At 47.6% G+C, this 17,382-nt stretch overlaps 1 protein-coding gene across 1 annotated transcript in view; it reads left to right on the top strand.

Annotated features, from left to right (window-relative positions):
• Positions 1-17,382, top strand: part of Trerf1 (transcriptional regulating factor 1) — a gene marked incomplete in the record, with an annotated part of 188,333 nt that overhangs the window by 157,252 nt on the left and 13,699 nt on the right. The window contains 7 exon segments of the mRNA XM_013516789.1: positions 1-74; positions 1,208-1,274; positions 3,288-3,427; positions 3,566-3,669; positions 5,549-5,624; positions 13,063-13,151; positions 15,627-15,740. Coding sequence (XP_013372243.1) covers positions 1-74; positions 1,208-1,274; positions 3,288-3,427; positions 3,566-3,669; positions 5,549-5,624; positions 13,063-13,151; positions 15,627-15,740 — 664 coding nt within the window.

Genomic DNA, 17,382 nt, shown 5'->3' with positions numbered 1-17,382 from the left:
GGGCCCGTGCGCGCCCCCCGCCCTGCCGCGCACCCCGCTCACGCCCACGCCGCGCGTGCTGCTCTGCCGTCTCAGTGAGTGGCCCGGACGCCGGGCGGTGGGGGTCCCAGCAGCCCGCCGAGCAGGCCGGCTTCCTTGGGGTGTCTAGGGCTAGCAGGCGAAGATCGCTGCGCACCCTCAAGAAACCCCAGGGACAGAGTGGAGCCAGCTCTCGCCATCTAAAATGTGTGGGTAACGGCGCAAGACGCTCCCAAGAAATGCATTTGTTCGGGAGATGCAGGAAGAGGTTGGGGGCTATATTCAGGCCGTGGTGTGTTAGCGTGCTTCCTAGAAATCCACCGTAAACGTGGGTCTGGTGGGGAGTTTGTACTGAGGGTCTCAGGAGGCTGAGGCAGGAGGATCTCAAGTGGTCTCAAGCTTACTCAGACACTATTTCCAATTTTTTAAAAATAAAAACCAAAGAGCTGGGGATGGAGCTTAGTGTAAAGGCCCGTGGTTCAGTCCTCAGCGCTGCCAAAAATAAAATAAAATTTTTAAAAATTCAAGTGTGAGCACAGTGTAGCTCCCCCTACTTGGGAGGTTAAGGCAGGAGAATTTCAAGTTCAAGGCCAGCCTAAGCAAATTAAGACCCCGCTCCTTTTTTTGTGTAGTTCAGGCTGGCCTTGAGTTCACTATGCAGCCCAGGCTGGCCTCAAACTTGCAGTGATTCTCTTACCTCTGCCTTCCTAGTGCTGGGATTACAGGCGTGTGCCATCAGGCCATCTTTTTTGTTTGTTTTTGAGATAGAGCCTTGCTGTGTACTTCAGGCTGGCCTTGAACTCACTATGTAGCCCAGGGTGGCCTTAGACTTGCAGCGATCCTCCTGCCTCAGCCTCCCAAGTGCTAGGATTACAGGTGTGCACCACCATGCCTGGCTCAAGACCCCATTTTAAAATAAATAAGTATCATAAGGGACCTGTATCCAGGATTGCTTTTTGTATAGAAACAATACAGCCTGATAGACCAGTGTGGGACTGCTGGCTTCTCCTTGCTCTGTATGAGAAATGGGTGGCCTAAGCTACTTAGCACCAGCTTGCATTCCTCTCTCTGGGAACCAAGATAGGCTGGGAGGAGAGGAGACTGACAGAGCTGCTTAGCCCACTGCCCATTTGCTTTAGTTTCTTCACCCTTTCCTATTGGCCAGTGACCTTTGGTTTTTGTGTTTCAGACAGCATTGATGGCAACAACATGACGGTCACCCCAGGGCCCGGAGAACAGACTGTGGATGTTGAACCGTAAGGAAAAAAGCCAGTTATTCTTTAGGACCAATGCTTCACAGAGGATGGGATCAGGAGCTTTGAGAAAGGCAGTCCATTCTCTTAGTCATAGTGGTCACTGAGAGAGAAATTGTAAAAATTGTAGGTTAACCATGTTTTTTTGAATACTTTTATTTCCCTCTGTGTTTTCTATTTCAAAGTCTTGGCCAAAGTCTAAATACAGAGTAAAAACCCTGGATGCAGAGAACCTAGCATCCACTTCTCATGTCCCACAGGCCAGCCTGAATGGGCCATGTGCTTTCACACCCCTAGTGGCATTGAGGCATCTCTCTCAGGTTGCCCAGCTCTAAGAGGCTCCTCACTGGGCATGGTGGCACACGTCTGTAATCTCAGCACTTGGGACGCTGAGGCAGGATGATCTTCAAGAGTTCAAACCAGCCTGGACTACACAGCAAGACCTGTCTCAAAACAAACAAACAAACAAAAAATTGCCCATCCCATCCACTCTGTCAGATTCTTGGCCAGTCTTCCTTGAATTTTGTGTGAGTAATGGGAGGGACAGTAGTCCCCTTTTTCTGTGGGGGGTGTGTTCAAGACCTTCAGTGGAAACCTAGAACCTCCAGTAGTGTCAAACCTGTATACAAGCACACAATGGCAATGCTCCCATAGTCTCACCTGATAGCCAAGAGAGCCACCAAGTGATAACAGATGGGTATCATATACAGTGTGGATACTTTGGACAGAGGAATGATTCCCACCTGTGGGGGACGGAACAGGTTCACCTGAGATTTCATTATGTTACCCAGAATGGCATGCAATTTAAGATATATGAATTATTTCTTTCTGGAGCTTTCCATTTAATATTTTTGGACCTCATTTTTGTGGTTTTGTTTTTTTCGAAGCAGGGTCTCACTGTGTAGTTGAGGCTGACCTTGAGCTCACTGTGTAGCCCAGGCTGGCCTTGAACTCCCAGTGATCCTCCTGCCTTTGTCTACTAAGTTCTGGGATTATAGGCGTGTGCCACCATGGCCAGCTGGACCTCATTTGACCATAGATAACTGAAGCCATAGAAAGCAAAACTGCAGATAAGGAGTCACTGCTGTGTTTTGGAAGGGAAAAGTGGTTCTTTTCATGAAGAAGAACAGAAAAGAGCTGTGTGGCAAAGTGCTGAGTGTACTGATTCAGGAATCAGAAAACCAGTCCAAGAATGGTGGTACATACCTGTAACCCCAGCCCTTGGAAGGCTGAGGCAGGAGTATTACTGCAAGCTAGAGGTCACTGTGAACTACATAGTGAGACTGTGCCTGGAAAAAAAAAGGTGGGGTGGGAATCAGAAGACCTGAGTTATAAAACCATCTTATTTTTGTAATCTATATTGAGTTAACCTTTCTGGACTTTGGTTGACTTCTATTAAATGGGAATAATTTGCTGCCTTCTTTACATCACAGATCTTTGAGAAACTCAGATAGGATAATGTATGTGAAAGGATAAAAATAAGCACTTCATATCTGCTCCCCCCCCTTACATGGTAACGTGGGCCATGCTCTGAATAGGTGGTTTTTGTTTTGTTTTTTGGAGGGGGTTGGGGAGGTTTTTTTGTCTTTTTGAGACAGGATCTCACTATGCAGTTCAGGCTCACCTTGAGCTCACTTTGTAGCCCAGGATGGCCTCAAATTCAGAGCGATCCTCCTGCCTCAGCCTCCCAAGTACTGGGATTACAGGTGTGCGCCACCATCCCCAGCTGGCTGAACAGCTGTTGTTTTAGAATTAACCATCTGTCCATACCACTTACAGGGAATATGAAGGCCCAAGCAAGCTGCTCCCCACAACATTCTCCCAGCCTTAGAGAGTTGTTCCTTATCTCAGTGAAAAGCATGTGCCTGGAATCTTAGGGTCACATTATGAGGAAATGCCGCTGTGTTCTTCTTGCAGAAGAAACTAGTTTTCTCCTTTTGCAAGTTCCTGACAGTTGCCCTTGCCCTAGGCAATCAAATTGAAGACCACTCAATTATTTTTCTTTTTGTTTTAAAGACGCATTAACATTGGCTTGAGATTCCAAGCCGAGATCCCAGAACTCCAGGATGTCTCTGCCCTGGCCCAGGACATACACAAAGCCACACTAGTATGGAAACCCTTACCAGAGCTGGAAAATCAAGAGCTCCAGCAACAAGGTATTAGCACATGGGAGATGCTGGGCAAGTGGGCAAGGCTTGCTTCTCTCCGTGAGATCTCTGGCTCCAGGACTAGTGCTGTTTTCCATTATATTGAGCTCTCTCTCTGATGCATTGGCTTCTGCTTGTTCCCAACAGTGGAGAATCTTCTAAATTTGTGCTGTTCAAGTGCATTGCCAGGTGGAGGAACCAATTCTGAATTTGCCTTGCACTCTCTCTTTGAGGCCAGAGGTGATGTGATGGTAAGGACTGTGAAAAGGAGGCTTCGTGGTGGGGTCCGTACTGTTCACACCGGAATCTGGTGCAGTGTTTCCCAGTTTCTGCTCCATCCCATACACTGTGCATCCAATTCCTAAAGTCTGTGGCTGGTCAGCACCTGCCATGTTCGTTCCTCATTTCGGTGAGTAGGTCAAGACTTCACAGCACAGAAAAGCATCTCCGGTTGAACTCCTCTTTACCCATCTCATCTTCAGTTATAACTGTGGAAATACCTGTCCTAGGAAATTGGTTCTTTTTCTTCTGTCCTGTATTTCACATCAGAAAACTGAGTTTCCAGTCATGGAGGCAGAAGGCTTTCCTGAAACAAGAATTGGCCTAAAGCAGCCTGGCACACTGCTAATGGTCTGCCCCGCTATGGAAATAAGCCACAGCTGGATGTTTATAGAACTCTTCTAACGCAAATGAAGTGTTTAGTGTACACCACTGGCTCCATTTTAACACAGTTCTGCACATGTCCCCAAACCAGAGCCTTGGTACCATCTTCCAAGAACCACAGCTGACCATCTGCCCGCTTAGCCTGGACTTCTGGCCAGATCACTGCATCGCTAAGCTCAGTTTCCCTTATGCAAATCCATGATTCTTCGTGGTACTAGATCCGGCTTCCTGCTTTTAGATTTTGTGAAAATAAACAATCGCCCCAACACTTCAGTATCCTTCAAGTATTGTCTAGAGTGTTACAGAACTTCTCTTAACCCTTGGAGATCAGTGTTGCAGAATAGCACTTCTCAAACTTTTAATGTGCACGCAGTCAGCTAGGGGATCTTCTTAAAAGGCTTCTTCTGATAGAGCAGATGTGGGTGGGGCCAAGAATCTGCTTTTCTTATTGGCTCCCAGAGGATGCTGCTCCACAAGTCTATGGACCACACTTGAAATAGTAAGATTAGGTTCTTGACCTTGCTCTGTCTCTAAACAATCACTGCTCAACTCTGTCTGCAGCACTTTTTTTAAAAATCCAGGGTGGCTGAAGGAGTCATGTTTGAAAGGGTTAATTTGCTGAGGTTATGTGGAAGGACAGGGTGTGGTGCAGTTACTACTAACACAGTTGTTTATGTTCACTTGTAATGAGACATAATTTTTCTGTACAACAGTTACAAATCACCCACTCACTCCTTGGATTCCTTCCCCAGAGATTCAGCCTCCACTCAAAGGAGGCCCCACCTCTCTCTTTGTGACTGGTGGGCCCTCATCAAGGCAGGAGTGTGCGACAAAATAGCTGAACAAACCTAAAGAAGAAAAGATTTATTTTGGCTCAGTTTGAGGTGCCAGGCCCTGGCCGACTGACTGCAGAGTGTCTGGCCTGTGATAAGGCAGAAGATGATGGCAGAAGAGTGTAGCAGGGTGAAGGTGCTCGCTTCATGGTGACTGGAAGTAGAGAAAGGAGGAGCCAGAGAGCCTGTGCTGTGTGCTTCCTCTTTCTGCTGTTCTTCCTCCCAGGCCCTCACCCTATTGGATGGTGCCACCCACATTTAAGCAAGTCTTCCCCATACATTTGCTGTCCCACATAGCAATCATCTCTGGGAACACCCTCACAGACACAACCAGAAGTTCCCCTTACTACTTCCTTAGGCATTTCTCCATCCGATGAAGTTGACAGTCAAGATTAACCATTACAAGGAGTTAGGTCTCAGTCACCATCTGTGTTTTTCACTGACACAACCAAGTTGCTTCAGGCATGAGCTAGGGAGGGTGTGCTGAACTGAAAGGAAGTCTAAATTAGGGTGGCCTCCTTCTGGCATTCTTTCCAGTGCCTGAGCCCCCAGGATTTCTCCTTTAGATAGATGATCTCCCTAGGACACACAGACCTCTTACTGATGCTTGCTTTTCTCTCTTCTGGATCTATAGGCAACTCTGGAAATGCTGCTGCTGGAGAAGCCAGTCAGGTTAAAAGGTCATCCTTTAGCAAATTACCACTATGCCGGTAAGTTGCCAAGAGGCCTGTGCCCTGTTACTTCCTGAGAGCGGGCTGCTTGCGTGTCTGGTTGTGTTCCTCCTCAATAACAGACAGCACTGGTTCCATCCTAATCATCACTTCTGACCAAGGCCTTACAGCGCATAGCTAGTGGGTGCTTTCGTGTCTGTTGCCCCACCACTGTTGGGCGTTTGTCTGGCGAGCTCCTGCCTTCGAGAGTGTGCTGAGGCTGGGTGATAGTAGATGGTGCCTGGGTAAGTGGTGGTAAGACCTGGGCACTGGAGGGAAGGGCACAGAGAGTACAGCAGGGTACAACATGGAGTGACAGCAATGAGCACTTCCCTTGTCTTTGGCATCCGTAGAGGTGGGTTTGGGTCTTGACTACACCCCTTGGCCTTCTGTAGCCTTGATTTTTTTTTTTTTTTCACTGTAAAATAAGGCTTGTATGGCATCCCTTGTAGGCATATTGTGAAGAGGATAGGTACTGCGTGGCACCTGATGCCTGGCACAGCCTGCTGGCCATTGTTAATCATCTATTTAGTCGTGACTGTGTACATAAGGCAAGTACTTTACCACTGAGCTGCAGCAGTGGCTATGACAGTATAGACAGCATCCTGCCTGCAGCTTGGAGTATAGAGAGGCAGTTATTAAACAACGACTTTTTTTTTGGTCTTTTTGAGACAAGGTCTCGCTATACAGTTTAGACTGACCTTGAGCTCACTTTGTAGCCCAGGCTGGTCTCAAATTCACAATGATCCTCTGCCTCAGCTTCCCAAGTGCTGGGATTACAGGTGTGCGCCACCACGCCCAGCTCAATAGTGACTCATTCTGAGATCAGCAGAAAGACTTCATACATGAGCGTCTGGTGAGCATGTGGATTATGATAGCACTACCAGTACGAGGGAAGTGGAAGGCACCTTTGAGGTTTGAATGGAGTGAGAAGCGCGAGGAGAGAAGGAAGCAAGCTGAGGAGCCCTGTGAAGGAACAAATGAAGCTGAGGTCACTGTTTCATTTCTATTACCTCTGCTGAGCCTGTCCATTCTGAGGTCTCTACAGCCTTGCTGGATTCTGTTTCAGAGGAGCTGAATCCTCCAGTGCCCCTTGACTTTTAATCATTGGAAGGTTTCTTTGGTGCCTTGGGCAGACGCTGCCTGGGTAGATGCTGGATCTGCTCCTTATCTAGGTGACTAGATGTGGCCAAAGGTGACAGCATCTTTGCAGAGCCTGGAGAGTTCACTGCTTGCCTTGTTCAGCGTGCTCCTCTTTATTCATAAGTCGGCTTTTCTACCTGTGACCGCCAGGTAGAAAGGCCTTGAAGCCACTCACCAAGCATAGCATGCCCAGGGCTATCTATCTGTCACTCAGTAACTAGAACTAGGCAAGCACAGAATGGACAGTGGAATAAAAAAATCAATCTTTGGACCAGTGGCCTAAAAGAGCCAGTTTCGCAATGTGTTATCTCCATCATTTGCTGCTTGCATCTGTTCCAAAAGTGGACAGAAGATGTGGGAGCTCTCTCTAATATTTAATGGAAACAGTTGCATCCTCTCTTAATTCTCAGCATCATCTGCTGCCCATTAAATCTGACCAGCTGTCCAGCTTGCTGTTCCCCATCCCAAGCTTCTCTGCATAGTAGGTGGGACAGTGGGCTGGCGAAAAACAACTTTGCAACCAAGGCCTATGAGATGGGATGGCTGGGGTGGCCAACCTTGGGGTTGGTCGCATCCAGCTGTGAGCGGCTTCATCTGGGACACAGTTTCCCTTAGTTCTTCTATTGTGCCAAACAAGTAGATTGTTTTTATATGCATTATAACATGAAAAGGGCTGGAGAGCTATGGACTAGAAGCCCTGTACAACTCTACAAAACAAAACAAAAACACTAGTATATTACCAAGAACTTTTAACTAGAGGATCCTAAACTCTGCTAAAGTAAATTGGCCAGGCATGGTGGTGCTTGCCTGTAATACCAGCACTCAGGAGGCTGAGTCAGGAGGATCGCGAGATCCTCCGTCAAAAAACAGTAAAAAGTGAATTGCCCGGGTGTGGTGGTGCACACGTGTAATCCCAGCACTCGGGAGGCTGAAGCAGGAGGATCATTGTGAGTTCGAGACCACCCTGGGCTACAAAGTGAGCTCAAGACCAGCCTGAACTGCATAGCGAGACCCTGTCTCAAAAAGACCAAAAAAATTTTTTTAAAAAGTGTATTGGTCCTTTGAGGTTCGGGTCCTAGCTAACATCACCTGCCCTTTTCTTCCCAGGCAGACCAGGAAACTCTTGCTTTCTGGAAACATTTCAGCCCTGGGGAATGAGAGGTGGAACTGAGGTGTGAAGAATTAGCACCTGTAGGAAAAGAATGCTTATTTACATCTTTCAATCACTTTCCCTTCTCCAGGGAAGTGAGTGCAGACAAGGTTCCAGAGAATCTTCTAGAATTACGAACAGAAAGGGCAGAGGTCACTGTTCTCTAAAGTCTGACCCAACTTCATGCTCTTAGCAAATCCCCTCCAAACCACAGGGGAGGCAGCAGAGTCTACCCTAGTGCTTGTCTCAGGCCCCCCTTGTTAGGATCCTGGGTGTCAGTGAATCCCACCTGTTGTGGCCCCAGCCTGCCTTGGTCTCTGTGCCAAGGTCCACCAGGCACTCCAGTAGGACCATCCACTCAGTAACAGCCTCACTGCGATGTGTCTTCTGGAATGCCTTGGGCTTCCCACTCTGGCTGTGGCTGGTGTCACCCCACCTCATGGCCCTAGGATATTACCTTATGCTGCTAATTGTCTAGAAAAAGAAGCCCTGTCTGCTGGGGATATCTGCCCTGGAGGGAAAGCAGTAGACTGGGCTCAGGGAGGGGCCTGAAGTGTGGTGGAGAAGAGACACGGGACTCTGGAAACCACTTCCTTCCTTTACTCATGATCTCTTCCCACTCCGCCTGAAGCAATTCCATAGAAAAAGGAAAGTGACCCATGTTGAGAGCCATAAGAGACATGCTGGAGGGGGTGGGGGGTAAAGGACTAGTGCCTGGCAACTTCCACGTCTTAGAGCTGTTTGCCCCAGCCCTGTGATCCCTGTACAAGATCCTCAGAGAAGGGTACTGCCTGGGTGGCCCCTGGCATTCAGTTTGCTCCGCCCCAGTGTGGCTGGCGGTTGCCTGCAGTGGTTCCCAGCTTGCACCTGCATTGGCTGGGGAAGGGTAGAGCAGGGGTGGTCAGGGTGGGGACATGCCTCCTTATGATTGGATGACTTTCAGCAACCTCGGTTTCTCCACTGAACTGGTCATTCTGCAGGTGGGTACAGAGAGAGGGGTGTTAGATTTGGCTGTGATTACTTGGCAGCGGTTCAGCAGAAATTGCTGTCAGCTCCCACCTCAGCCAAGGCTCTCAGTGTGTTCTGAAATGCTGCCCTGAGCTCCAAGAGCTGAGGGGACCCTGGAGGAAGCACCCATTCCATGGGGGAGGCCTGGTCCTTGCCTTGGAAGCTGCCCCGATGTGATGAGACAGAGGTACGTACTCGGGAGAGGATTTGGCAAGAAGCATAGCTGTGATTTCACTTTCCAGTCACTCTTTACCCCTGTCTTCAGCTAGACACTGCTCTCTTGCCTACCTGACACAGCTTTTTTTAAAAAAAAAGAAAAGAAAAAGTTTACTGGACAAGTTCAAAATACGAATTTAGATTGAGGTCTCCCTCATTTTTGCCCCAGAGGTCACTGTAGCAGCAAGCTGTTTCACCCTGCACCTCCAAAAGGATTATTCTTCACCCACTCTGGAAAACCCTCTGTGTAAATGAAGATCTGGCACAGAAACAGCCCTCCTTTTTCTGTAATGAGCCTGTCTTTCTGGGGTAACTACAACAATAACATTAATAAAAGTTTTTTTTTTCATTCTGAGAGGAACACAAAAAGGCCTTCTGAAGGATACTGTGCCCAAACTTTCTGTCCCCCTTCTACGTCTCTTTTTAATTGCTTGAGTTCACTGTAGATTGCCCCAGAATTAGCCACAGTCCAGAGCCTGTTTCCCAGCAACCGAAGCACAGAGCATTTTTCCTCTGGATACTGTTCCAGCACCAGTTTCATCCAGTTAATTAGGCTCTTTGTCATTAGCCTTAATCGGCTTGTTCGGGGCCCCTGCTGATAATAGCCCAATAGCCAGGAATCCCAGGTGGAACAAATGAGGCTGGGGGGATGTCAGCCCACTGGCCCGCATGCCTGCTGAGTGGGCAGCAGGGATCTTACCCAGAAAGGAAGGGCAGAGGGAGGACAGAAGGAGAGGGGAGGATTTGCATCAGCCCCCTGCCTCGGTTTTGCATTTTATCTTGGATTTTGTCCAAGATGCGGAATCCAAGAGCGGGCATAGAAGCTTGTCTGAGAATGAGAAAAGTGAGTGCCCTGTCTGACAGACTCCAGGAAGGAGCTGCCTGAGCCTTTCCTTGGCGTTGGATTCCAGGCCATGGGAGTTGCTGTGGGATTGACACATAGAAAGCAGGTGCGGGAACCAGCTGGCTTCGCAGGGGCCGCTGGGCTCACACCAGAGGGGCACTGTGTGGTCCAAAGTCCTGGACTGATTTGGAATTGGCTGTCCAAGTGGCCAGCAAAGGTCCAGAGCATCTGTTGAGCCACCATCCCTGTGTCACAGAGGTGACTTGCCTGCAGTCACAGGAGGAGTAAATGCGAGAACCACATTCACAACCTAAGGTCGCCTGACTGACACCCTTTTTATCACAGTACAGTGGTATTATTTATCACAGTACAGTGGGAGGGCACACTGAGTGAATCTAGGCTAGGGTCCAGCCTGGGAATTCAGTCCAGCAGCCCAGGGGTGCAGTCTCTGCCCCTATGGGCCACCCGAGACAGGAGGCCAGCTCCAGGTTGAGTGAAAAGGGATCTGGCGTCTCACCTGGCCTCTGCCCTTCACTCCACGGACTCTGTTGGACACACCTGGACAAAGCACTGTCGCTTACACTAAAGCACAGATCGCAGGACTCCTCAGAGAGCCAGCTCTTCCTCTCGGTGGCAAGCTCCATGCCCCGGGCCCTGCAACCTCAGAGGGAGACGATGGCACAGAGTGGAAGGGGAATTGCAGCCCACTCCTCTGCACTTGTGCACAGAACACACCCTGGGAAGGGGAAGATCCCATCACAGAGCAGCAGCCCCAACACCACTGCAAGTCTCCTTCCCTCATGAGATTTGGGGATCTCCCAGACAGCGAGGCCAGCAAGTTACTTCACTTCTGTGGGGTTACGGCGGGCAAGCCACATGGAAATGATAAGGGGCTGTGCCTGCCTGAAGTTGGCAGATCTGAGAGCTTGACCAAGCTGATCTTTGGGCCAGCAGTCAGGTGGCAAGCCTGGCATGGTTGGAAGGAAGCGTATTCACCACAGAGACAGTGTTGGCCTGAGCAAACTGGGTACTCCTATAGAGGTGTGCCAATACAGGAGGCTAACGGTCCGGCAAAGGTTGGAAAGAATTCTTACTGATCTAGTTGAAGCTTTTCGTCACACAGTGTCTCAGGATGTCCCATCTGAGCTATAACTGGGGGCCACTCCAAACTCCCAGCCCCTCATCCCTTCTGCTGTGGTTTGCTCATCCAGAGGCCAGGCCTCCAAAACTTGTGGAAGATGCTTCCTTCTGCTGTGGATTCTCTGCAAAGCTTCATTTCTTCTGAAAATAAAAAAGATTAAAAGAAAAAAAGATAAACTGGTAAACCAAAGAAATCGAGTAATTGCATTGGATTTTTAGAGGTTTGAACCAGTCCCCTATGGAAACTATATTATATTTTGAGTCGCAGACCAGAGCCCTTGGCTTGAGGACCCAACAAAAAGACACATAGAAAAGCTGTTTATTTCAGAAACCTGAGTTTATATCACTGAACTACATAGTCCCTCAAGGATGCTAGGATGTCTACCCATAGCCTTAGGAGCCCTCTCCCTGCCCAGAGAGATTTCACCTGATTCACTGATGTTTGGCTGAATCTTCCAAGGGAAGAGCCATTTAGGTTCCCTGTACTTTAACCCCATCATCTGACCATAGCAAAATGGAAACCTCAGACCTGCCCTGGAGAGAAGCGAAGATGCTGTGGATCAGGGGCCTCAGTCTCGGAGAAGTAGATGAATGCCAAGACCTGGCCATGTGCTGAGGGATCAGATGTGCAGAGTTCGGCAAGCTAGAAAAGTGGAACTAAGATTTCTGAGCCCACAGTAGCTGAACCTTGCCTAGTACTCCCTGAAATAGGAGCCCCATACTAGTTTTATGTTGCTATAATGAAATAGCAGAGGCCTGGGGCTTTATAAAGAGAAGTTTACATAGTTCATAGTTTGGGAGGCCAGAGCCCGTATGCCCCACTGAGTGAGCTGGCCTCTGGCAGGAACCTCTGGCTGCATCACAACATGGCAGGTGGCATTCTGATGGGAGCAAATGCAAAAGGGAGAGAGCAGAGGTGACAGGAAGCCAGAGAGTGACTGGGGAGGGGCAGCATGATGTCCGAATGGGCCCCATCTCTTAAAGGTTTTTTCACTTCTTAACATTGCTACATTGAGGACTGTACTTCCAATACATGAGCGCTAAGAGGATCCGCTCAGATCATATCCCAATTATAGGTGCCCTTTAGATGCAGATGTGTCTTGCTCCGTACAAGCCCTGTCATTTGGTATGTCTTCTGTGTGTCCTGCTTCCTCCTATAGAGGGAAAACACATGAATCAAGTTTCACCAGCAGGGTAGATACACCGTCCAGCAGTGCAGAACTTCTCCCCTCATCAGTCTTCACCTCTGTTAAAATCTGATGCCAGCCAAGCATGCCTGTAAACCCAGCACTTTACAAAGCTGAGGCAGGAGGATCACAAAATTCAAGCCTACCCAGGCAATTTACCAACTTAGTAAGACCTTGTTCCAGAATAAGAAGGTAAATTGCAAAGAAATGAGATTGTTTCTCAGTATAAGAGCCCTGGGCTGAATCTTCAGAGTTGGGGCAGGAGGGTGGCAAGAAGAATGCTTTTCCAACCTCATTTGCATCCCTCTGCTGGAACCCTACAACAGAGCCGTACTGGACTTTGTTCTTGGAAGACCTCCGTTCACTGTAAAATGGGATGCTAGAAGTACTGATCTTACAAGGTTGTTAGTAGAGCCTAATGATTAATAACTGTAAAGCATTTTGAGTGTGATGTGTAGGAAGCACTTAAAATGTCAGCGCTTCCCTGGCGTCGCTCTTGCTTGTAGTAGGCAGCTAGTGAGAATGTGTTTAGTGAATGAGCAAGTGAATGGCATTATCTCTGTCTTGTTTCTTTGCACCTGCTAGTTCCTTATCTGAGTTCCCTTCCATCACTTGCTAGACAGTTGTGTACCCGAGTTCCCTTCCATCACTTGCTAGGCAGTCGTGTTTTGTGGCTTTAACTAAACAAACCAGCAGTTAGGTGTGGGGAGAAATGGGAGCTGTTCTTACGAAGTCTGTGTTTTGTTGTAGGTTCAGACAAGTGGACCTCCCTAGAAAGAAAACTGTTTAATAAAGCACTAGCCACTTACAACAAAGACTTTATTTTTGTACAGAAGATGGTAAGTATAACTTCTCCCATTGCTCACTTGAAGTTAAATTTGAAAAATTGTATATCTAGAAAAACTCAAAAAACTCTTGGTACTTGGTTTAACATCCTGATCAAAAGGCTGACTCTGCCCTCACTGGTGCAGGGTTGTAGTTGCTGTAGGGGGTGGGCCCAGTGTCTGGGTGTAGGGGGAAACAAAAAGAGAGGGAAAGGACATAGATTATTTGGATGCTATAGTGTTGGGGGTTTCTATCTTAATAAAAATGCATAATTCATAATTCTGTCGAAATAACTAGAGCTTTAGAATAGCTATAGCTGGGGCTTCTAGTTCATAATTTGCATAATTTATATCATGTATATTTGACAGATCTATCATGTTTTTGACAGAACTTTTCTGGGAAATTGTGGAGGGGAGGACACATCACCTCCCTCTGTCCTATAGTGAAGTTTCTGGAATTAAGCCCCTCATCACAATGAGAGTAATAATATAAATAATACCTTATGTGTGTAGCATTTTGCTGCAAAGTAAAACTTTCCCATAGATGAAGCCATACTTTGTACAACAAATAATATTAATAGGCTTTAATTGGCTGAGAAGTGGTATAGGCTAAAAAGTTAAATATTCAGAATACCTCACCAAGCTGATGAGTGATGGTGCCATCATCTGAAGGATAATTCAGAATGTGCAAGTATGTGAAGAACAGAGCATGGTGACAGGTCCCATGGCAACTGGTTGGTCCCCAGTGATGTCCCAGGGTGGTGTGTCTCCTGCTGCTGCTAATCCAAAGCCTCGCCTGGATGAGCATCAGAAATCAGTGGATTTGTCTCTGACTTGCCTCCACCTTTAGCCCTGCCTCTGCTCTTGCCTTTCCATGCTTCTGTGGCCCCCACACCTCGCAGCTCTGACCTTTCTTGTCTCACCTTTTCCCTAGGCTCAACCTGATATCTTAGTCAGCCTTTCATTAGTATACTATAATACCCCAAGGGCGGTAGCTTTATAAAGAAAAAAGGTTTCTTTGGCTCAGAGTTTGGGGGCTAAAAGTCCAAGGCCAGGCAGCCTTTGCAACAGCCTTTGATGGGGGTCCAGTGGCAGATGGCATGGCGGGAGCATATGCAGAAGTGAGATGTTGTGTCCTGAGACAGAGCTCTTCAGGGACCTGGCACTCTTGTAACAACCTGCTCTTTGGAGAGCCACATTAGTCTCCTAGGGAAGCACCCTCAGTGACCTGAAGATCCCCCACTGAGCCCCAGCTTGTGAGGGCTCCAGCCCTTGTAGTTCCACCATCCAGTTCCACCACCCCTTAGGGACCCTTGGAGGACAAACCACATCCAACCGCCTGGTCCCTGCCTCATTGCCTGAAGGCCCCATACCTGGTGACCATTATGAACTCACGTTGCGAGCAGTGCAGTTATGAGAGTAAGGACATTCTGGGCAGTGTCCTCACTCCTGGGGTAAATCTAGTATAGATTCCAGGCATTGGGCAGGACTTCTGGTGGGTCCCTTCTCATCTTGCCATGAAGATGGCCATGTTCCCATCCCCAGGGAACCTCTAGAAACCTCTCCTGAGCAGAGAGCTACAGGAACTAAACAAAGGAATGTACATCCCTAACCCAAAAGTCTAAAATCCAAAATTCTCCAGACTTTCGAGCTTTTCAGATTAAGATACTTAGCCAGTAAAGTCTATATAGGTAGTCCAAAACCCAAAAATACCTCAAGTCTGAAACACTTCTGAAGTGCTGTCTTTGCCTCTTCGGGGGTGAAAAAGGCAAGACTGGTTTCCTGCAAAAACTAAGTAAGCCCTGTCACCGTAGATGTTACCTGTTCTATTACTAAGGAGCGTTGCTCATAAACTGATTCTGTAAGTCAAGTGAAAGAGCTAAGCACACTCAGACCCAACAAATGAAAAGGCATCTGCTTGATGGGATTAAAAACTGAGTAAGCTCTCTGTGGGTTGATGACAAACAAAACTCCAGCTCAATCATGAAAAAAAATAAAGTTGCAAAACTATCATGTACTTGCTGCAGCTTGTGAAGAAAAATGGTGTGAGGAAAAGTAGAGACTTAAACATGCCGTACCTGCCTAAAATTCTGCAGCTGGGTGTGGCAGTGCACACCTATAATCCAGCACTTGGGAAGCTGAGGCAGGAAAATTGCAAATTCAAGTCCAACCCAGGCAATTTAGCAGTTTAGTGAGACCCTGTCTCAAAAAAGACCTGGGGATGTAGTTCCATGCAAAGATGCTGGGTTTAATTCCCAGTACCACAAAGAAAAAAAAATTTAGGAATGATACCCAAAAAATTAATAGGTGGAGCTATGAGGGGTGAGAGCAAGGTGAGAGGGAGGCTTTTCATCGTATCCCTTTTTTACTGAACAGAGACAGTTTACAGGGATCCACAAAGAAACCTACTATCCCTGTTGCACAATTAAATATCCCAAAAAGCTTGCTCTCTGCCTACTGCCAGAACTAATCCTGCCTCCTCTCCTGCAGGTGAAGTCGAAGACAGTGGCTCAGTGCGTGGAGTACTACTACACATGGAAGAAGATAATGCGGTTAGGGCGAAAACACCGGACACGCCTGGCAGAAATCATTGAAGACTGCATGGTGAGCGAAGCCTCTGAGTTCGTGTTTATGCTGGCTCCATCCCCACCCTACCCCCAGGGTAGTGATTGGCTGGTGTTTGGTTTGGCTTTGCCAGAGATAGCCAGGTCACCAGTGTGAGGAAGACTGAAGTCCTGGTCCCCATGGGACTCAAGACTTGACTTTGAGTTGCAGATGGAGGGAAGGCGTCCTCAGGTTAAGGAGCAGTTTTTAGTGACACACATGACAGCCAGCAGATAGGAGCCAGGAGAGTGAGGATTGTCCCGGGCTCCACTTGATTGATTTTTAAGCAGGTGACCTGACCCTTACAGTGTTCCTTCTTGATCTTCCCACATCACTGATTCTGGTGACCGTGACATTCCTTAGAAAGATGGTGGCACCCTAGGGTTTCTTTTCTTTTTTTTTCTTTTGAGGCAGGGTCTTGCTTTATAGCCCAGGCTGGCCTTGAACTCATGGCAATCCTCCTGCCTCAGCCTCCCGAGTGCTGGGATTACAGGCATGTACCACCACACCTGGCACCCTAGGGTTTCTAAGCCTCTCTAAAACTTGAGCAGGAGGAGCTCAGTCACTGAGGTGTTGGTGAACGGCATGCAGATGACCCCAGTACCTGCATCCCCAGGCAGCCCCTGCCTTGACTTCCTCTGGCAGCAGACAGTCCCAAGTCACCCACCTATGAAGTACACACTAAAGCCCTAAGGTAGAAACAGTCTCTGATAGTCCCACGTGCATGGCTTTGGTAATTATTGTCACTTGTGATTCCTTGTAAACTCTTTCTCCTTTCTGTATCCATAGCCAGGAGAAATCTCCTAGTCACACTTTGTGAGAAACATTATGGATGTGTATGTGGACATCATGTCTTGCGACAACTTACTAAACTCTAGCCTTTGTCACCACATACAGAAGGGTTCACATTCATGAATATTTGCATTTATAGCTTCATTCCCTGAGTGATGTTAGCACGTATAAGTTATTTTCTTTAGCAGATACTTAAGTAGTACTTTCTAAGTGCCAGGCCTTGTCTGGGCAGTTTATAAATATTGACTCATCTAATCCAGTATAATTAATTGAATACCAATTCCCTGAAGTAGGAAACTGAGACATAGCCTAAGTAAGCTGGCCACAGTCACAGCTGGGGAGTGTGCTGCCTGAGCCTGATTCCCTCGTATTACACTTAAGAGCAATCCAGAATGCAAATTCTCTTAGAAAGTATAAAAACACGTAGACTTTTTAGTGCCTCAGAGCCTAAGCTCTTAGCTAAGCATCAATCCTAGCTGTGACATATACACAAATATACTTTATATTTGAGCCCGTTAGAATATTCAGGATGACCTGTGACCAGAGCTTCTGTTTGGTGTAAGTATCGACAACTTATATCAGAACCGCCTTTTGCTCATGGTTGATCCGATGTTTAAAAGAACCCCCTTTGGTTCAGTCAGCTAAAAGCACTTGAGTTCCCACAATGTAAACAGCGTTTTGTAATGGATATAAACAGCAAGGACGTGAAGTGGCCTCTACCACACAGAGGGTATATCTAGTTAGGACAGTGTGACACGTTCAAGTGGCAAGTTTACCGTGAACTCCAAGAGCATTTAAGAGCAGTATGAAAACCAGGAAGTCTTAAAGACAGCCTGAGGGACACTCACCA

Source organism: Chinchilla lanigera, unplaced genomic scaffold, assembly GCF_000276665.1.
Source record: "Chinchilla lanigera isolate Chin_1 unplaced genomic scaffold, ChiLan1.0 scaffold00036, whole genome shotgun sequence".
In the NCBI taxonomy this organism is placed as follows: Eukaryota; Metazoa; Chordata; class Mammalia; order Rodentia; family Chinchillidae; genus Chinchilla; species Chinchilla lanigera.
This window is presented reverse-complemented; position numbering and strand designations above follow the sequence as displayed.